Consider the following 22,522-nt stretch of genomic DNA (forward strand, 5'->3'; position numbering starts at 1 on the left):
TCTTGCTTGGGGTCTATACTGCCATTGCAGGACTAACAAATTAGGCACAAGATTAGAAATTATGATTTAGGAGTCATGCAGCTGGAGGCTGCAAGATTCTGAACTTCCCCAAATTGCTCCAGGGAATAACATCACAATTGTGAAACCTAAGATCAGTGCTTGTGATACTTTACAGACCCTGCACTCAATGGATCAGGCAGCACCACTTAGATCTATAAACTAGCTCATCTAGTCTTTGTAGTCCCCACCCAGGAAATGACACAGCACAAGAGGACAGCTTCAACTTCCTGTGATTTCATCTCTGACCTGACCAATCAGTATTCCCCACTTTCCGACCCTCCACCTGCCAAATTATCCTTTAAAACCCTGATCCCTGAGTTTTCAGGGAGACTGATAATAAAACTCCAGTCTCCTGTACAGCTAGCTCTGTGTGAATGAAACTCTTTCTCTATTGCAATTCCCCTGTCTTGATAAATTGGCTCCTCTAGGCAGCAAGCAAGAAGAACCCCTTGGGTGATTACACCTGCACTTCATTGAATCTGTATCATGCCTCAAAAAAGTTGAGATGAACCTGGTGATTATGTACAAAAATGCAAGCATTTTCAACATTTATTAATGACGCCTACTTATTAGGTTGGTGCAAAAGTAATTGCGGTTTTTGCTATTAAAAATGGGAAAAACTGCAATTACTTCTGCACTAACTTAATATTAGTCAATAATAAAAGGCTAAAGTTTCTCAAAGCATCGATTTTGTGTTAATTAAGCAAAAAAAAAAAATTGTTATAGTCTCCTCCTTAGACTTTTTCTACTATTTCCTAGGCAAATATAATAAAATGATTTTTAAAGAAATTCTAAGTATATCCCCAAGATAAAAATCAAAGTAAAAAAAAAATGTAGAACATGAAGTTTAAACTCAAAATCCCCATAATCTACTTTTCTAGCCATCTTTGGACATTCTCTACTTTGCATTATACAGTAAACAAAATTTAATATTTGCTATCGCTTTTCACCGTATCACCCCCACCCATCCCTACCCACAGCTACTGCTTATCTCCATGACTTTGGATGTCTTCTTCCCTTTGCCTGAAAACATGAAATTACTTGCTTAATTGTCTCATTACCCTATTGCAATATTCATTCCTAGAGGACAAAGTAATTAGTTTGTATTCATTTTTGTACTTCCTGTGCCAATATAGTACCTAGTACATATACAAAACCCAACTGGAGTCAATTGACTGTTACTGGAATTGAAAATTACACCTAGGTCAGGAATTTCTAACATTTCCAGTTATAGGGAAATCTCGCAAGGGTAAAAATGTTTCTGGGAGCTTCTAACAGGTTTGGTATTTTTGTTGTTGTTGTTTGTTTGTTTTGGAAAGGACTATTGCAGTAATAGGGTTTTTTAATAAACTAAGGCATAAAAGAAGGGAAAAATAGAAATAGAAGCCCCATATCCCTGAAATCACTGACACAGCTTACCCTACCCTTCCTAGATGACTCAACTCTTGCCCCATAAAGTCTAATCCCACGTAGTAGTACCCTTAAAGCACTTCAATGAATTAAATGAGTTGTTTTTTGGTAAAGTGCTTAAGACAGTACCTGGTACAGAATCGTCACTACGAATGTATTTATAAAACAAAAATCGGCTGGGCGCGGTGGCTCACACCCGTAATCCCAACACTTTGGGAGGCCAAGATGGGTGGATCATCTGAGATCAGGTGTTAGAGACCAGCCTGGCCAACATGATGAAACCCCATCTCTACCAAAAATATAGAAAAATTAGCCAGGCGTGGTGGCAGGCGCCCGTAATCCCAGCTACTTGGGAGGCTGAGGTAGAATTGCTTGAACCTGGGAGGCAGAGGTTGCAGTGAGCTGAGACCACACCACCGCACTCCAGCTTGGGCAACAAGAACAAAACTCCATCTCAAAAGAAAAAAAAATCATTTAATCCTCACAACTCTATAAGTAGATTCTAATAATACTCTCATGTTATAGCTGAGGAAACTGGGGCAGATAGAAGTGAGGTAATCTGCACAAGGTCACACAGTTAGTGAGTGATAGAGTAAGGATCTGAACTCAAGCATTCTGGCATTTTTTCTTTTCCGAGACCGAGTCTCGCTGTGTCGCCCAGGCTGGAATGCAGTGGCATGATCTCAGCTCACTGCAACCTTCACCTCCTAGGTTCAAGCAATTCTCCTGCCTCAGCCTCCCAAGTAGCTAGGACTACAACAACCTCGAACTCCTGGGCTCAAGCAATTCTCCTACTTCAGCTTCCCAAGTAGTTAGGACTACAAGCATGCACCACCAAACACAGCTAATATTTTGTTTTGTTTTGTTTTGTTTTGGCAGAGGTGGGAGTCTCGCTATGTTGCCCAGGCTGGTCTTGAAATTCTGGCCTCAAGCAGTCATCCTCCTCGATCTCCCAAAGTACTTGGATTACAGGCAAGAGCCATAGTACCTGGCTTGAACTGCAAAATTCTTAAAAACAGGGATCATTTCTTATTCTTTATTCTAGTGTCCATGATTCCCAATCATAGTGTAGGCACATAATAAATGCTACATACATTTTTAAAAATAGTTTTACTTTACTTTTCAGTCTTCTGAAACCAGCAGTTCTGACCCTATCATCTAAGTATGTTTGGCTATTTTTCCCTCAATAAATAATTGTGTACTTATCACATGTAATCATTGACCACTTTTCTGCCTAGTCACATGGCTTCACAAAATGTTTCTGCAGTTGAACATCTATCAGCTTGCCTTTCTATTTTCCCAACGTAATTCCTAGATATTCTACCGTAGTTTTTCTTAAGTATTGTTTTGAAAAGATCTTAACAGGATCTGAAAAGATCTTAATAAAGATCCTTGAAGCAATCTTTAGAGAATTATTCCATTTACTTGACTCTCTCCAAGAGGTGTTCCATCTACTCCTTCTCCTTGTTTCTGGCATCTTAGCCAGTTTCCTATCCCTCATAATACAATGTGCCCATCCTCATTCTCTCTCAAATTGTATTTAGTGAAGAACCACGTTTACCAGTTTTTGAAAGCTGAAACAGATCGTGTTACTGCTTCTCTTTATTTAAAACATCCCATTAGGCACAGTGGCTCATGTCTGGAAACCCAGCACTGTGGGAGGCTGAGGCGGAGGATCACTTGAGCCCAGGAGTCCAAGGCATGACTAGGCAATATAGTGAGATCTCGTCTCTACAAATAATTTAAAAAAACAAACAAAAAAAAGTAATCAAGTATGGTGGCGCATGTCTGTAGTCCCAGCTACTCAGGAAGCTGAGGCAGGAGGATCACCTGAGCCCAAGAGGTCGAGGCTGCAGTGAACTGTCATAGTGCCACTGCACTCCAGCCTGGGTGACTGAGTGAGACCCTGTCTCAAAAATAAATAAGTACGTCAAGTGTGGTGGCTCACGCCTGTAATCCCAGCACTTTAGGAGGCCCAGGCGGGTGAATAACTTGAGCTCAGGAGTTTGAGACCAGCCTGGGCAACATCATGAAACCCTGTCTCTATGAAAAATACGGCTAATAAAAACATTAGGTGTGGTGACGCACGCCTGTAGTCCCAGCTACTTGAGGGGCTGAGACAGGAGGATCACTTGTACCCAAGAGGTCAAGGCTGCAGTGAGCCAAGATCGTGCCACTGCACTCCAGCCTGGGTGACAAAGTGAGACCCTGTGTCACAAATAAATAAATATAAAAACATTCCATTTTATTATTCTGACATCTATTGGTTTGCTCAGTCATTTCATGAACATTTACTGACCACCGTGCGTCATGCACTAGACAAAGCATTAAAAAAACATTAAAGACATATGCATGTGTGTGTTCACTACAGCACTATCCACAATAGCAAAGACATGGAATCAACCTAAATGCCCATCAATGGTAGACTGGACAAAGAAAATGTGGTACTATACAACATGGAATACTTTGCAGCCATGAAAAAGAACAAGATTATGTCCTTCGCAGGAACATGGATGCAGCTGGAGGCCGTTATCCTCAGCAAACTAACAAAGGAAGAGAAAACCAAATACCACACATTCTCACATGTAAGTGGGAGCTAAATAATAAGAACACATAGACACATAGAGGGGAACAACAGACACTGTGGCCTACTTAGGGTGGAGATTGGGAGGAAAGAGAGAATCGGGAAAAATAACTAATGGGTACCAGCTTAATACCTGGTACAAACCTGTAGAACAAACCCACATGACACTGTTTACCTATATAACAAACCTATACATGTACCCCAGAACCTAAAATAAAAGTCAAATGAAAGAAAATAAAATATATGTTGTTTGAATCAGAAGAGCTCAAAGTGAAGTAGAAGGAGAAGATATAAGTGAGAAAGCAAACAGAAAAAAAAAAAAGTTATTTATAGTGATTCAGAGCTTGGAATTTTAAGTCACACAGACCTGGATCCAAATCTGCACTTAAAGAGTTGTATAATGCAGAAGTCAAGGTTTCCTCATTTCTGAAATGGGGATAATAACCATTTCATCTCTTCCTTTTTAGGAGGGGACAAGATAAAGTGCTTAGCTTGGCAATACATGGGAATACGTTACAGGCAATCTATAAATGATGTATAATATAGACAATAAGAGAACATCTATACCGGGTAAAGACTGCTTCCTGCTACCTCAAGGAGGAGGTAACTCTTGAACTGAGTCCTAATCAATGACTAGGAAGTAGAAAGAATCCAGATAGAACCTCAGAGAAAGGTTAAGTTTCTATACTAACACTAAAGACTCTCCATAATCTGATCTCCACCTACTCAGGTTACTACTCAGCTACCTCTTCTCTCTTGAATCTCCTAAAGGAAACTTCCCTTTTGTCCAGGCCGGTTTGCTCACTAACCTCAGAATATGCTCTGCTTATTTTCTTCTCTCTATTATTGTTTACACCATACTCATCCCTGACTCTGGCCCTAGCCTAAAGCCTGTCCATTCCAGAAGACCCACAAGTTCCACCTTTTAATTGACCATTTTAATGGTTCTCAGCAGTGGCTGCATTCTTGAACTTTCCCAACATAGGGTCAGATTACCATGCTCCTTTCCACACTTCCTTTGCCCTCCCACTAACTACCTGCTCATCATTTTCCTTAACTATCTGCACCTTTGCAGTGAGATTTAATTTTTCATATGTGAGCATCATATCTCTATTGAATTGTAAACTCCATGAAGGTGAGACTTTTTGTAAGCAAGAGAAAATAGAGCAAGGATATAGCATTTAGTCTCACATCTATTTGATACGTGAAGAAAGGAATAGATCAGAAAACTACTAGCAACAGTTTCAGTTAGCATGAAACCCAAAGCTTATGACAGGTCTACAAGGGCTTAAATGATAGAACTTAATGGGGCATCTTGATTTTTGTTACTCACCTTGATATGCCCTCAGCTCTATCAAGAGCAAGCAATAAAAACTTTCCACCGTAGGATGTCTTAGTCATTTAAGATGCCTCAAATGCTTCTGGGAATAAGGCATGATATAATAAAATAAAGGTCAGGGGAAAGGTTGGCAGTCAACTTCTTAAACATGGCTACTGCCGTGGAAAGTAGTATATGGTATAGCAGAATTAACACACCTGGGTTAAAATCCTTTGAAATTTACTGGCATTAGAAACTGGGCAAGTCCTTAACCTCTCTCAGGCAATTTCCCAATCTAATAATGTGGATTAAATATTTACCACTCAGGGTTGCTGTGAAGATTAAATGAGTATGTATGTATGTACAGTATATATGCAGTATATATAATATATGTATATGTAGTAATTAGCACACTATCAGAAAGACAATACCTCCTTTAGCATTCATTATTAAAACACTGCCATCAACCCATCATCTTTTCCAAAGCCTTTAAAGAAAGTAAGAAAATAAATATTCTCTTCCCTCTTTAAAGATGGCATATCAGGAGTAACTTGCTGAAACCCATTGAGGACTCGGACCTAAAAACAAGATTCCTAATCATAGCACTCAATGTACAGTAAGGCTGTCTTTATGGACAATCTCTTACCTGTTGCAGTATAAAAAAACATATTAAGAGTCTTGTCACACTTTTTAGAGTAACTGAGTTTTAAGACTCATTAAGAGACTTTCAATTTGATAACGAAAAAGTGAAAGCCTTAGACACTATAATCAAGCTGGACTCCTACAGAAAAAAAAAAAACAGCGTTCCACAAAAGATAAAAGATAAACTGTTCAACCCTTGAAGACATTTGAGATTGTAGCCACTGCCTTTGAAATTCTTCAGCTCATACTATTAGTCCAAAATGGCAGGAATCAAATAACAAAAACAAAACAAACAAAGCCCCAAATGGTAGGAGTCATAAAATAACATGTGGAATGAGTCAAAGAATTGTGAACTCTTGGAGATGGAAGAGATCTCTGAAGTCATCTAGCCCAAGTCCCTCCTTACAGTTGAGAAAGCAGACAACAGGAGAGATTCCATGCTATTAGGCTGGTGCAAAAGTAATTGCGGTTCTGCCATTGAAAGCAGTGGTACTTATGGCTGGGTGGGGTGGCTCATGCCTGTAATCCCAACACTTTGGGAGGCCAAGGTGGGTGGATCACTTGAGGTCAGGAGTTTAAGACCAGCCTGGTCAACATGGTGAAACCCTCTTTGTACCAAAAATACAAAAATTACCCGGGCGTGGTGGCAAATGCCTGTAATCCCAGCTACATGGGAGGCTGAGGCAGGAGAATTGCTTGAATCTGGGAGGCAGAGGTTGCAGTGAGCCAAGATCGTGCCACTGCACTCCACCCTGGTGACAGAGCGAGACTGTGTCTCAAAAAAAAAAAGAGAACAAAAGAAAGTAATTGTACTTTTGCACCAACCTAATACATGTCAAGCCTCTTTTGCCTCTTCACTATTGTCATAATTTCCCCGAGATTTCATTACTTCCCTTGCAGTAAGCAGATCAGTCAGGAACAGGTTCGACTGCCTTATAATGTGGGCCCAAACACCAGAAATATCCACAATTCTTGTCCCTGACAGAACATAAATGGGTAATGGCACACATGTTCTTGGACCTGATTAAATCATCAGGTTCCTGAGTAAACAGCTGTACAAAGAGTGGACAATGCTGTCTACAAAAGAAATGCACACTTAGAGGGTTTTCATGTTTCTTCTACAGAAAGAAAGATCCTTATGGGACTACCAAAATTATGTGGAAGTTTCTAGTGGTGATTAGTTTCTAGTGACATTTTATTTCTAGTGGTGTTTTGAGACAGTCTCCTCCCTATTTATCTTCATGATCATACCACGAAGAAAAGCTGAATTAGACTCTGAGAAGAAGAGTATCACATACTAGGAAACCAGTTCCGATAAGTGATTAACATGAAACATTTCCTTGTTAACTGAACCAACCAAATTTCAAATGACTGTTTTCACCCAAGTTCATTCCTAAACTTGAGGCTTTACTCTCCCAGTAAGTTCACTGACTTACATAATTAATACATGCAAATGCTTATGAAAATTTAGGAAGCCACTGAGTGAATAAATACATTCATTTGTAATAAATATGTGATACAGAAATCAAACCATTTTTGGGTGAAATATACTAGCGAGATATAATTATTCCCTTTAATTAGTCCTTGAAGCTTGTCCTAATGCCAATGTTTTGAGAAAATACTAACACTAGGAAATTTATGACTGCAAATGCCAAAAAAAAAAAAATGAAGTGAAATTATATTGAATTTTTAAAAGATTTCATGTTTAGAACAAGAGATAATATCAGGGTCCTGCTCTGCTTTAGACAGGAGATCTGAAAATACTGTGGATGCCCCAGCAAAAAGACTATGTCAAAGTACATTAAATTCTTAAGCAAAAGGCAAGAATCAAATCTTAAGCATCTCAAGAGGTAGTAAAATAACTGAAGATATTTAGGATAAAGAAGAAAGAGGCAAAACAGGAGCAGAACAACTAGAGCCTTTAAATAAATACTTGCACAGCAATCAGAAAAGGAACTAGCATTGTTTTAGTTGGTCCTAAGAGAACAAGTTACCAATGATGCAAAGTACAAAAAAACAGACTTTGGTTTAAAAGTAACTCTCTGTTAGCTCAAAAGTCAATAAATATTAACAGTGCGTGAAGGATAAATTTATATAAAATAGCAAAAAAATGAATCCAAGAAACTTGGGCATACCAAATGAGCCTTTGACAAAAGTTTAGGCGCACATAATCCATGACACTAATCCATTAAGATTAGTGATAGGCCAGGCATGGTGGCTCATGACTGTAATCCCAGCACTTTGGGAGGCCAAGGCAGGAGGACTGCCTGAGTCCAGGAGTTCAAGACCAGCCTGGGCAACAAAGCGAGACCTCGTCTCTAAAAAAAAAAATAATAATATTAATAATGATATTAGTGATGAGTTATATTACAATAAGTAAAACCAACTTCCAATTTTTTATAATAGAAAGGAAGGCCAGGCACAGTGGCTCACATGTGTAATCCCAGCACTTTGGGAGGCAGAGGTGGGTGGATCATTTAAACTCTGGAGTTCGAGACCAGCCTGGGCAATGTAGTAAAACATTGTCTCTACCAAAAATACAAAAAAATTAGCCAGGCGTGGCAGTGCACACCCGTGGTACCAGTTACTCAGGAGGCTGAGGTGGGAGGATTGCTTGAGCCTAAAAGGGAGAGGCTGCAGTGGGCTGAGATCATACCACGGCACTCCAGCCTGGGCAACAGAGTGAGACCCTGTCTCAAAAAAGAAAAGAAAAAGAAAGAAAGAAAAGAAAAAAAGACACAAAGTATGGATAATTCTGAAAGTTATATTTTATAAAGAATAATCTATCCATAATGATTAAGCTACTGTAGAACTGCAGATGAGAAAAGGTGATGGGCTGTCCTAGGTGGCGGCAAGGGAAAAAGGAGTGAAAGAATTTCAGGAACATTTCAATGATGGAGCTCATAGTACCTGATGATTTATTAGAGACTCTTGGAATACAGTATTAGTAGGGTTTACTGTGTCAGTTTAGCTATTTATCCATTAACAGTAACAACAGTAGGAAACACATACTGCTTACCATAGGTCAGGCAATATTGTAAACATTTTACATAGATTAACTCATTTCATTCTCACAACACTATGAAGTATATTTATAACCATCCCCATTTTAGAGATGATAACCTAAGGCTTACATCAGTTAGGTTAGCCAATAAGTATCAAAGAATCAGTAAGAGGTTAGATACAAGATTTGAACCCAGATACTGTAATTCCAAAGCTAAAGCTCTTAATCGATCAACTAAATAGCTGTAAAGGAAAATAAAGTCGAAAGAAGGCAGAATGTAGTACTGTCAAGAGCCCGGTTTAATGAAGAGCCTCAGTGGGGTAAGAGGATAGCAGTTTGGCTGCTCAAAATCACATGAGGTGTTCATAAAAAAAACTTAAATAAATAAATAAATAAAACAAATCCGTATTGAATCCAAATCCCTGCAGATGGGAGATAAGAATTAACTTTTTTTCTTTTTTCTTTTCTTTTTTTTTTTTTAAAGCCCTGGGAAATTTTGTGGCGGAACCAAGTTTGGGAACCTGTGTAATAAAAGATTTCTAAGGGCTCTTCCTGCTTTAACATTCTAGTTGGCACTGTAAATGAATTTCCCAGAAATCAAAGGAGCGAGGGAGGGATCCTAGCTGCAGGAAAACGGCTATGCATTCAGAGTCCACACCGCTTATGCTCCCATTTTACTAAACGGTCCCTCATAGGGGGAAGGATAGAACAGGCAACGGTAGGAAGGATGTGGTGTCCATAAGCAGGCTAAAAAAGCAGACTTTTAAAAAGGCTTTTCTAGCACGATTTGCAGAAAGAACCCTTTCGTGACTATATATACTGTGGTCATCCGACTGTATTTTGAGGTGGATTCCTCAGATCCGTATCTGGCTAATGATGGATTTCAATATATTTTCTCTAAGCACCCCAAAGCCTTGCACGAAACCTCTAGGTTGGGGCCTGCCCGCCCCGAGGCCAGGTGAATCCGGCTCAGCAGCAAAGGTGTCTGCAATTACACCCTCTAATTCCCTACTATCAGGTATGACCCGTACCGCACATACCTGAGGGTCCTCTGGTAAGATTGATCTCTTCCTCGGCGACCAAATAAACCAGTCTTCCGTTCATGTTTTACAGCTCGTCTGGCTGCCTACTCCGGTCAGCTGGAGTTCCGCACAGGAGAAGGTGAATCAATCTCGGCGCTGCGCCCACAGCACAGCAGTTTCGGTTTCAGCAGCCTCGAGACCCGGAAAAGGAAGCCCGAAGGACTCGGAGCGCTGGGAATGCTGGGAATCGTGGTTCCAACCGCCAACGGATTGCAGTTTCTCACCAGTTCCCAAGGCCCCGCATGAGGTGAGCAAGGGGCAAGTTATTCTAATTTATTTGCCATTGGAAGGAGGTGGGAAGGGGGTGGCTAGTAAAGTAAGGGACCTAAATAAATTGATATTATCGAGAAAAAATTTTTAAAAATCCCCTGCCATCCTAGAAAATCTCCACAAATTTAGAAAAGAAAAAAAAGTTGTATTATTCTGTAAACATTGAACCAGACTGGAATGAGTGTCACAGGCGATACACTAATGAGATTGCAAAGAGAGACAAAAATCTCACCTTTTCTGTAGCTAAAGCACACGCACGTTCTCATGTAAGACGAGTTAACATGGTTTGGTATTCAATTTTTGGTAGTTCACTGTTGGAGTGGCCGTCTGTGTTGGTTAATTGCCTTTATCCAAAGGAAAAATAAAACGTTATCTGTGTGACAAACAGGTACTTACGGCTTGGAGCAAGGCGCTTAGGGTAACTCCCGCGAGCGTGGATCATAGGGGCACTGTCTACCTTGATACTTACATTTCAAGGAGTTAGCTCCTGGGACCTGAAGAAAAAAGATTCCTGAGTTTTATCTGACAAGAGGCTTATTTAGCTTTTAAAAAGTTACACACACACACACACACACACACACACGGATTATAATTACAATTTGCTCAAGAAAAAATTTTTTTTTTTTTTTTGAGACGGAGTCTCGCTCTGTCGCCCAGGCTGGAGTGCAGTGGCCGGATCTCAGCTCACTGCAAGCTCCGCCTCCCAGGTTTACGCCATTCTCTCGCCTCAGCCTCCCGAGTAGCTGGGACTACAGGCGCCCGCCATCTCGCCCGGCTAATTTTTTGTATATTTTAGTAGAGACGGGGTTTCACCGTGTTCGCCAAGATGGTCTCGATCTCCTGACCTCGTGATCCGCCCGTCTCGGCCTCCCAAAGTGCTGGGATTACAGGCTTGAGCCACCGCGCCCGGCCTAGAAAATTTTTTAAGAAAGGGGGTTGGGGGAATGGCTCATCCTTTTGGCAACTGGGAAAATTCAGTCTTTTTAATGTTTTAACTCTTACAATAAGGTTAACGCACGACTTAGGTATCGCTTTAGGCCAGTCTTCCTGACTTTTGGAATGAGACATTCCAAACTGAACCTGAATGAAACTTCAGGGGTCAAAAACACAAAAGCCTAAAGAACCAGGAAGGTGACAACCTTGTGAAGCAACCTGGAGTTAGACCACAGGGATTGGTGGGGATCTTAGAGGAGTAGAAAGTATAAGGCCAATATAAAGACATTCAAATTTATAGGAAAAAACCAAAGCAGCAGCAACTATGTTTACCAAACAGAAGGAGATAGAGGCAGATTCGGCAGGAAGGCCTCTTATTTGCTCACTCTGAGAGAAGTTAAGATGGAATAGTGGAGGCTGGGCGCAGTGGTTCACGCCTGTAATTCCAGCACTTTGGGAGGCTGAGGCGGGTGGATCACCTGAGGTCAGAAGTTCAAGACCAGCCTGGACCACATGGTGAAACCCCGTCTCTACTAAATATACAAAAAATTAGCTAGGCGTGGTGGTGGGCGCCTATAATCCCAGCTACTTGGGGGGCTGAGGCAGGAGAATCGCTTGAACCCAGGAGGTGGAGCTTGCAGTGAGCCGAGATTGTGCCATTGTGCTCCAGCCTGGGCAACAAGACCAAAACTTCGTCTCCAAAAAAAAAGATGGGACGGTGGAAATAACACAGATTATGACTTACAACCTGGGCTCAAGTTTCCATTCCATTCCCTTAAACTTGTCTGTCTTTGAGCAAGGAATCCTACATCTCTGAACTCTGTTTCCCCATCTTAAAATGGGATTGATAGTAGCTCTTTATATGTTGGTTGGATGAGTGAATAAAATTATCATTATAAAAGGCAGAGAATGATAAATAAAAAAAGTAAAATTTAAATAAATGACATTGGGGGCTGGGTGCCGTGACTCACACCTATAATCCCAGAACTTTGGGAGGCCGAGGTGGGCGGATCACTTGAGGCCAGGAGTTCGAGAGCAGCCTGGCCAACATGGTGAAACCCCATCTCTACTAAAAATGCAAAAAAATTAGCCAGGTGTGGTGGTGTGGGCCTGTGGTCCCAGCTATATGGGAGGCTGAAGCAGGAGAATCGCTTGAACTCAGAAGGCAGAGGTTGCAGTGAGAAGACATCATGCCACTGCACTCCAGCCTGGGTGTCAGAGCGAGACTCCATCTCAAAAAATAAAGAAAGAAAATAAAATAAATGGCATTGGAATGCCAAGAGAGAAGAGATCAAATAGAAATGGGGGAAAATCAAGAAGTCATCAATGAGATTTGTAAGGAAAAAAAACACAGGGTTTCTTTTAGACCACTGTGGGGGTGGGGGTGAGGGAATCACCTCTCAGTACCTGGGAAAATTGTCCTTTTCATCTGGGCACACAGCTTCAAACGAAATACGTAGGGCAGTGAAAGAAAAAAGTATCCTAAACAAGTTGAGGAAATACTGGTAGTAAGTAGAGTGAGAGATGGGGTGTGTAAATTGCCTTTATTCCCTAATAGAAGTATGGGAATAATGGTGTCAGAGGCTTTTGAACTGGAGCAACTCCATCTTCAATAGGGACTGGGTAAAATAAGGCTGAGACCTACTGGGCTGCATCCCCAGGAGGTTAGGCATTCTAAGTCACAGGATGAGAGAGGTCAGCACAAGGTACAGGTCACAAAGACCTTGCTAATAAAAGAATGTGGTAAAGAAGCCAGCCAAAACCCACCAAAACCAAGATGGCAATTCAGGTGGCCTCTGTTCATCCTCACTGCTCATCATATGCTAATTATAATGCATTAGCATGCTAAAAGACACCCCTACCAGTGCCATGACAGTTTACAAATGCCATGGCAACATCAGGAAGTTACCCTATATGGTCTGAAAAGGGGAGGAACCCTCAGTTCCAGGAATAGCCCACCCATGTCCCCTAAAACTCATAAATAATCCACCCCTTGTTTAGCATATAATCAAGAAATAACCATAAAAACAGCAAACCAGCAGCCCTTGGGGCTGCTCTGCCTACATAGTAGCCATTCTTTATTCCTTTACTTTCTTCGTAAACTTGCTTTCACTTTACTCTATGGACTTGCCCCAAATTCTTTCTTTCACAAGTTTAAAGAACCCTCTGTTGGGGTCTGGATCAGGATCCCTTTCCAGTAACAACGGAAGAACAAGGAAGCTAGCAGGGCATGGTGATATGCTTGTAGTCCCAGTTACTCTAGAGGCTAAGCCAGGAGGATCATTTGAACTCAGGGGTTTGAGGCTGCAGTGAGGTATGATTGAAGCACTGCACTCTAGCCTCGGTAACAGAGCAAGACCCCATCTCTATTAAAAAATAATAAAAGTAAATAAATTTAAAAAAAAACAATGAGGGAGCTTTAATATGTAGGAAAGCAAATGACAGAGAAAATGAGATTCTACTCAGAGGAAACAATTGAGAAAAATTACGGAATCAGGCTGGGCGCAGTGGCTTGCCCCTGGAGTGTAGCCTCTACTTCATGGTCCAAGATGCTTAAAATGGATTTGGAACTTCATCATATCTACATTTCAGGAAGGTAATGAAGGAAAGGCAAAGAAGACCTCCTGGAAATGTCACAGATTTCTTGTAATCTCAGGGATGGAAATGTGCCAACCATAAAAATCAAGGTTATTATTATCAACTGAAAATGGGAGAATGGATATTGGGATGCCATTGGTAGTCTCTGACACAAGAAGTGACACTTTCTGTCTGAACTAACCTTTCTGTTTATGACCTTGAGTTATGTAAAAAATATGGAACGAAGTGGCAACTTCAGTCTATCATTCACAAAATTAGTGGAAACCTTGCCTCACCTTAATCACACCTTGCTCTATTTTTGCACACTTCCTGTCATATATTCACTTTGTCTTTCTAATCTCTCTTGTCTGCTTCAGTCCCCTCCTACTTCAGTATTTTATTCTATCAGCCTCTTTGATGACCAACTCATGAATATGTTTGCATTTGAGACTCATCCACCTCTCCTTTGACATAGCATTTGTTCCAACTTTTTCCCTTTACCTATTTAGTTTCAAATTCCTGCATATTTTATTTTTTCTATGCTTCCTTAGGTGATGGAATTCTTTTCTGATTGACAAACTTTTTTCTTTATTGTATTATTATTACATTTAATCAGATGATATTAGTTCGTTAGTGTTACTGTAACTAATACTAGAGACTGTGTAATTTAAACAATGGAAATTTATTTTTTCACAGCTGTGGAATCTGGAAGTCCAATATCAGGGTGCTGGTAGAGTTGGTTTCCTCAGAGGCTTCTCTCCTTGGCTTGCAGATGGCCATCTTGTACCTCTGTCTTCACATGGTCTTTCCTCTGTGTGCACACATGTCTGTTTCCAAATTTCCTCTTCTTATAAGGACACCATTCATATTAGATTAGGGCCCACCCTAAGGACCACATTTTAACTTACTTACCTCTTTAAAGACCTTTTCTCCAAATATGGTTACATTCTGAGGTACTTCAGCAGATGAATTTTGCAGGCATACAACACAGCCCATAGCACAGATTCCAGTGAAGTCACAACCTTTGGCATTGCATATCTCTGCTCTGGCCCATTACATGTTGATTTTAAAGTTTAGATCTGATAGCAGTATTATTGCTTTAATTTTCAAGTTCTTGCAGAAAGTTGTACTGCTGACCCCAGCTATTGATGACAGGTATCCACAAAGCATTTACAATTATTTTATCTTCTATTCTCCTTTTTGATTGGTACTCTTTATTCTTCTGTATATGTATGCTATCTTTATAAGAAGTCTAATTCAGACCCCTGGCTGTAATGCCATTAATATGCCAGCTGTCATGTCTCTTCACTGAGCTTCAGTCTTGTGTAACCCAGTTGTCTACCTGACATCTCAAAATTTAGATGCCTAGCAGCATCTTAAATTATGATAAAATGAGAATTCCTAACCCTTATACCCCTAAACTGATACCTCCCTTAGCTGTTCCCCTTCCTTGAGTAACTCAGTTTACTCAGTTCATATGAATATCTTTTTTTTTTTTTTTTTTTTTTTTTGAGACGGAGTCTCGCTCTGCCGCCCAGGCTGGAGTGCTGTGGCCGGATCTCAGCTCACTGCAAGCTCCGCCTCCCGGGTTCACGCCATTCTCCTGCCTCAGCCTCCCGAGTAGCTGGGACTACAGGCGCCCACCACCTCGCCCGGCTAATTTTTTTTTGTATTTTTTTTTTTTAGTAGAGACGGGGTTTCACCGTGTTAGCCAGGATGGTCTCGATCTCCTGACCTCGTGATCCGCCCGTCTCGGCCTCCCAAAGTGCTGGGATTACAGGCTTGAGCCACCGCGCCCGGCCTCATATGAATATCTTAAGAAGAGCTTTCGATTCCTTTCTTTCCCTTGCATTCTACATTCAACCCATCAAAAGTATACTTGTTGCTATGTATGAAATACAGTCTATCTGACCATCTCTGATACTACCAGCTTATTACAAACCACAAGTATGTATTGCCACTACTTCTACTGTTCTTTCTGAAAGTTTTTTCTGCTGCTCACTCGATACCTCCTATCTATTCTTCCCTCAGCTGGGGCAACCTTACAAAGATGTAAATCAGATCATGTCATGCCCCAATCTAAATCTTTCAGTCATTTCCATCTCATGTAAAAAAAAAATCAATATCCTTAACATTGCCTCTAAGACCAGATAATCTGCCTTTGTCAAGCTCCCTAACTCATCTACTACCACAACCCCCTTCCCTCATTCATTACATCTACACTGAACTTTCTTCTGTTTCTCAAACAAATACATTTGATTCAGTTTAGATCTTTGCATTTGCGGTGCCATCTGCCCCACTGCTTTTTGTTCACTGCTTTATCTCCAGTACCTATAAGAGTTGCCAACACAAACTTGGCTTTCTTTTTGTTTATTTTTTTAAATTATTTTTTGTAGCAATAGGGTCTTGCTGCATTGCCCAGGCCAATCTAAAACTCCTGGCCTCAGGCAATCCTCCTGCCTCAGACCCCCGCAAAGGGCTGGGATTATGGGTATAAGCCATCGTGTCTGGCCTTATAATAGGCTTTGAATGAATGAATGAATTTTAGTGATGATGAAACTTAAACTCAGTCACTTGCTAAAGGTCACACTGCAGTTGTCATTTGCTGTCTCATCACCTGCTGTAGTCACTAGTGTATTAGTTCTACTGCCTGAATTCCTCTCAGCTGTTCTCACTGACATTGCTGATGTGCTCAAAATGAGTCACATACACCAGTGGAATGGAAGAGAAAACCCAGAAGTAACCCATATATCTACAAAGGACTAATTTTTTGACAAAGGTGCCAAGAACATACATTGGAGAAAAGACAGTCTCATCAATAAATGGTGCTAGGAAAACTGGATGTCCATATGCAGAAGAATGAAACTAGACCCTCTATCTCTCAACATATACAAAAATTTTAAAAATGGATTAAAGGCCGGGCGCGGTGGCTCACGCCTGTAATCCCAGCTCTCAGGGAGGCAGAGGCAGGAGGATAGCTTGAGCCCAGGAGTTCGAGACCTGCCTGGGTAATATAGCGAGACCCCGTTCTCCGCAAAAAGGGGGAAAAAAAGACAAAAAAAAATGGATTAAAGACTTATATCTAGGACCTCAAACTATGAAACTACTACAAGAAAATATTGGGGGAAACTCTACAGGACACTGCTCAGGGCAAAAACTTCTTGAGTCATACCCCAAAAGCACAGGCAATCAAAGCAAAAATGGACAAACAGGATCACATCAAGTTAAAAACCTTCTGCAAAGCAAAGGAAACGATCAACAAAATGAAGAGACAACCCACGGAATGGAAGAAAATATTTTCAAACCACTCATATGACAAAGGATTAATAACCAGAATATGTAAGGAGCTCAAAACAACTCTATAGGGAAAAAATCTAATATTTCTATTTTAAAATGGGCAAAATATCTGAATAGACCTTTCTCAAAAGAAGACATACTAATGGCAAACAGGTATATGAAAAGATGCTCAACATCATCAGTCATCAGCAAATCGAAACTGTAATAAGATATCTTTTTATCCCAGTTAAAATAGCTTTTATCCAAAAGACAGGCAATAACAAATCCTGGTGAGGATGTGGAGGAAGGGGAACCCTTGTACACTGTTGGCATGAATGTAAATTAGTACAACCACTATGGAGAAGAGTTTGGAGGTTCTTCAACAAACTGAAGGTGAGTTACCATAAAATCCACTAATCCCACTGGTAGGTATTTAGCCAAAGGAAATGAAATCAGTATATCAGAGATGTCTGCACTCCTGTGTTTATTGTAGCACTATTCATAATAGCCAACATTTGGAAGCAACCTAGTGTCCCTCAACAGATGAATGGATAAGGAAAATAGTACTCCATTGTGTATATGTATTACACAACTCCTGGTCTCTATGGAACTTTCATGGTGTGCTGCGTTGTGTGAGATGGCTGGTAAATGAAGTTCATTGTCCCCTTTGGACCTGGCCCTGTTTATCATAATAGATGGATCCCCGGTTTCTCAGAGGGGCATCTGCAAAGTTCTGGTGTGGCCAGATCAAAGGCGGCCTGCTTGATCATCCTGAACTTCCTTCTTGACCTCCTGGGGTGAGGGCTCAGATTTCTCCCTTTGGGGTGTAGCCTGGGCATATCGTCATCTGAGTCTGGCTGCTCAGGGCCCAACCTTGGTAAAGGGGAGTAGATTGGGGTATATGGAGGAGGATTTCTATCTCCTCTGGTGATTTCTGCAATACTAGTTTTTCCTGTGGCTTTCCCTTTGTCTCTGTAGCTGACAGCAAAACTGATTTTCTTTTTTATCTTAGGCTCGGCTTGAGCTACCAGCATTTTGCAATAAGCTGCCAGGCAGGGCTGCAGCCGTGCAGGTCAAATTTGGACTATATTTAGCCATGAGTCAATGTTAGGAAATTGGTCTGAATGCCCTGGCTGTCTCCAATCCCAGTGATCTTAATATACAGCCAATTGTTTCCCTATCTATAGTTCCTTCGGCCAGCCATCTGACACTAAAAAAGGGCCGCTCTATTACACAGAGAGTTCTCAACCTCTTGGGGGTCAACTTGATCCCATAATCTCTTGCATAACCTTTCCTGAAGTTCTTTAACATACATTCTAATGGGGTGGGTTTTGACGACTTCCCTCCCATTTCCTCCCAATTATGGCACAATTCACTCACTCTTTTACTTTCGCTTCAGACTAATTAGACCATCCCCCTCGTGGGAGTATTTCAGATGCCACTTAGCTTAGCATCAAAAGGTTTGTATAAACCCCAGACCCAGACCCCACAATTACTAAATTGTGGGGACTTCCATAAGCCGTATGTGGTAGCCCCAAAAGAAGTTTGCCACTAGTATTGGTCGGTCCCACACTTCACTCGGGGCGTATGGTCTATGCTAAGAAACCTGCGGCCCCACACACTTCACTCCCCACATAGGTTCCTTTTGAAAACACCTCTTTCACACTCATTCACACACCTCCCCCCTCCCAGTTCCTCTTTCCTGGTTGGGGTGTAGGTTTCTTCCTAATTAGAGAGCCACTCTCGCGTCCTGGGTCGGAGTACTAGGTACACCCCAGGAGGTGATCAGGCTCCCCTTCCGTCCTTATGGGATGGGTCCTGCCTCAGGCCCAAACCTTACCATGCTCCTATAGTGCGCTATCCCTGGAATTGTCCTGTAGCCCCTTAGGTTCTGTTGTGCTGTCAGGGAGGGGCCCCGAGTCGTGGGAGAGCTGCTTCCTTCTCCGGGTTTGAGATACCCCGGTGGCATGTGAGGTCACGGGTCTCCCCCAGCCCAGGGCCCTAGACCCACAGGCAAAGGAGACAGCAAACCTGTCATCTCCATTCCTAGCCGGCTCACCAAAATGTTGTGGGAATCAGGAGACCAGAGAGAGCAATGGGTGGAACAGGAGGATTTTATTAGGTGGTCACCGACTCAGCGGATTCATATCCAAAGGCTGAGCACCAAACAAAGACAGGACTTGACTTTTATACATACATCTGAAAAGGGCGTGAAACCCATAAGGTGGGTAAGCAAGCTTACAGAAGCAGAACAAAGGCAGTTCATGAAACAGTGACAGGTTTTACAACTCAGGCATGTCTTGTGACCATTGCCATACTGCACAGCTAGAAAACAGGAACTTACAAAAAATCCTTGCAAACTTGCAGAAATAGTTACAAATGTAGTTGTGGGAGCAGATCAAAGGATAATGGTATAGGGAAAGAATTTCAAAGGGGGAAACTGGTAAGAACAACTTGTTTTCCTTATCCTTGCTCTGGGTTGGGGAGGTGTTGGGAGAGTCTCTGGAGCTCATTCCTTTGGGCTCTGGCTTTTCAGATAGTATTATCAAGGCCCCACTAGGGCTCTGCCTATTGTTGGCATTGGAGTGAGTCAGCCAAGTACAAGAGTACTTGTTTTTCCCTTATTTTTCTTTTTACATTTTCTGCTTCATTAACTCACATGATCACAAGGTCATCAGCAGGCTAGGGGCAAGGAGAGCCAGTCCAAGTTGTAGAACTGAAGAACTTGGAGTCTGATATTCAAGGGCAGGAAGCATCCAGCACAGGAGGATGGAGGCTAGGCCAGTCTCTCTTTTCACAATTTTCTGCCTGCTTATATTTTAGCTGGGCTGGCAGCTAATTAGATTGTGCCCACCCAGATTAAGTGTGGGTCTGCCTTTCCCAGCCCACTGAGTCAAACATTAATCTCCTTTGGCAAAACCCTCACAAACACCCAGGATCAATTCTTTGTATCCTTCAATCCAATCAAGTTCACACTCAATACTAACCATCACACCCACTATTTTCTCTTCACAGGATATGAGACTTTACAGCCTGGTAAAAATGAGCTATTGCGACCTACACATCTAGAAATAAGCCATCCTAACCATGAGAGATCACATGAAACAAGACCAGAGACTCATTTCCTTGTAAAATGCTTCTCCAAAGGTTTTTAAAAAGAAAAGGGTGGAAATGTGAAAGGAAAATATCTTGGGCCCCCTCAAGCTGGGAACCACTGAGGGCAAATCTGTCTCCCATTCTATTCAAAGTCATCTCTGTGGTCACAGAGATAGATGCATATTTTGATTGCCTCCTTTGAAAATACTTATCAGAAACTCAAAAAATGCAACCATCTATCTCTCACCTACCTGTGACCTGGAAGCCCCCAGTTGGGGGCCTTGCTTTGAGTTGTCTCCACCTTTCTGGATGGAACTGATGTACATATATTGATTGATGTCTCATGTCTCCCTAAAATGTATAAAACCAAGCTGTGCCTCAAGCACATGTCTTCAGGACCTCCTGAGGCTGTGTCATGGCTGCATCCTCAACCATGGCAAGATAAACTTTCTAAATTAACTGAGACCTGTCTCAAATTTGGGGGGTTCAGAATCCATAAGTCTCTTTTTATTTCTTGATGATTAAAGTCACATTTACTAAAAGGCATTATAGCTTTTTTTCTTCAAAAATATTTGATCCTAGTGTTTATCCTTCTTTAAGTCAATTAATTAGAGCTCTTTTTAAAAATAGACATCACACACTACACCTATATAACCACACAGATAAGCAGAAGCAGATCCAGTAGTTATCAAATTTTCAGTTCTGCAATCTCCTAATCGAACTGTTCACCTCTGAGTGGTCCCTTTAAGAGCATGGCTAGGAAAGCATGCAGTTTCTAGGGCCTAAAAAACAGGTATAGCTGGAAGACAAAATCAGATTTTGAGAGGGATTCATCTGCCTCCAATTCCTAGGGCTCCAGGGGTCTCTCCCAAAATGGAATCTGTGGTACCTTTTCTGTTTTTCCCAAGAAGCCCCAGGCCATCAGAAATTATTTTAGGGCCTCTCATGCATGCCTTAAGGGTGGCAAGACAAAATGGAGAAAAAGAATTCACCTGACTGAGAAAAGAAACTTTCCAGCAAAACAAGATCCAAGAAGAGAAGAACATAAAGGCCTTTTTTTTTTTTTTTTTTTTTTTTTTTTGAGACGGAGTCTGGCTCTGTCGCCCAGGCTGGAGTGCAGTGGCCGGATCTCAGCTCACTGCAAGCTCCGCCTCCCGGGTTCACGCCATTCTCCTGCCTCAGCCTCCCGAGTAGCTGGGACTACAGGCGCCCACCACCTCGCCCGGCTAATTTTTTTTGTATTTTTTTTTTTAGTAGAGACGGGGTTTCACCGTGTTAGCCAGGATGGTCTCGATCTCCTGACCTCGTGATCCGCCCGTCTCGGCCTCCCAAAGTGCTGGGATTACAGGCTTGAGCCACCGCGCCCGGCCTCATATGAATATCTTAAGAAGAGCTTTCGATTCCTTTCTTTCCCTTGCATTCTACATTCAACCCATCAAAAGTATACTTGTTGCTATGTATGAAATACAGTCTATCTGACCATCTCTGATACTACCAGCTTATTACAAACCACAAGTATGTATTGCCACTACTTCTACTGTTCTTTCTGAAAGTTTTTTCTGCTGCTCACTCGATACCTCCTATCTATTCTTCCCTCAGCTGGGGCAACCTTACAAAGATGTAAATCAGATCATGTCATGCCCCAATCTAAATCTTTCAGTCATTTCCATCTCATGTAGAAAAAAAATCAATATCCTTAACATTGCCTCTAAGACCAGATAATCTGCCTTTGTCAAGCTCCCTAACTCATCTACTACCACAACCCCCTTCCCTCATTCATTACATCTACACTGAACTTTCTTCTGTTTCTCAAACAAATACATTTGATTCAGTTTAGATCTTTGCATTTGCGGTGCCATCTGCCCCACTGCTTTTTGTTCACTGCTTTATCTCCAGTACCTATAAGAGTTGCCAACACAAACTTGGCTTTCTTTTTGTTTATTTTTTTAAATTATTTTTTGTAGCAATAGGGTCTTGCTGCATTGCCCAGGCCAATCTAAAACTCCTGGCCTCAGGCAATCCTCCTGCCTCAGACCCCCGCAAAGGGCTGGGATTATGGGTATAAGCCATCGTGTCTGGCCTTATAATAGGCTTTGAATGAATGAATGAATTTTAGTGATGATGAAACTTAAACTCAGTCACTTGCTAAAGGTCACACTGCAGTTGTCATTTGCTGTCTCATCACCTGCTGTAGTCACTAGTGTATTAGTTCTACTGCCTGAATTCCTCTCAGCTGTTCTCACTGACATTGCTGATGTGCTCAAAATGAG

The 22,522-nt window shown here is 41.6% G+C and overlaps 2 protein-coding genes across 2 annotated transcripts in view; one reads left to right on the forward strand and one right to left on the reverse strand.

The window, feature by feature from the left end:
• The window catches only part of SYNJ2BP (synaptojanin 2 binding protein), a 47,317-nt gene extending 37,066 nt beyond the window's left edge, over positions 1-10,251 (reverse strand). Inside the window, exon 1 of the mRNA XM_033187587.1 lies at positions 10,059-10,251. Coding sequence (XP_033043478.1) covers positions 10,059-10,122 — 64 coding nt within the window. The 5' untranslated portion in view covers positions 10,123-10,251. The remainder of the gene's footprint in view (positions 1-10,058) is intronic.
• A 19-nt stretch (positions 10,252-10,270) lies between these two features.
• LOC117069395 (disintegrin and metalloproteinase domain-containing protein 21-like) overlaps positions 10,271-22,522 on the forward strand; it is a 29,113-nt gene continuing 16,861 nt past the window's right edge. The window contains exon 1 of the mRNA XM_033187585.1: positions 10,271-10,347. The gene's annotated coding sequence lies outside the window, so the exon portion shown is untranslated. The remainder of the gene's footprint in view (positions 10,348-22,522) is intronic.

This window comes from Trachypithecus francoisi, unplaced genomic scaffold, assembly GCF_009764315.1.
Source record: "Trachypithecus francoisi isolate TF-2019V2 unplaced genomic scaffold, Tfra_2.0 Lachesis_group3, whole genome shotgun sequence".
Lineage (NCBI taxonomy): Eukaryota > Metazoa > Chordata > Mammalia > Primates > Cercopithecidae > Trachypithecus > Trachypithecus francoisi.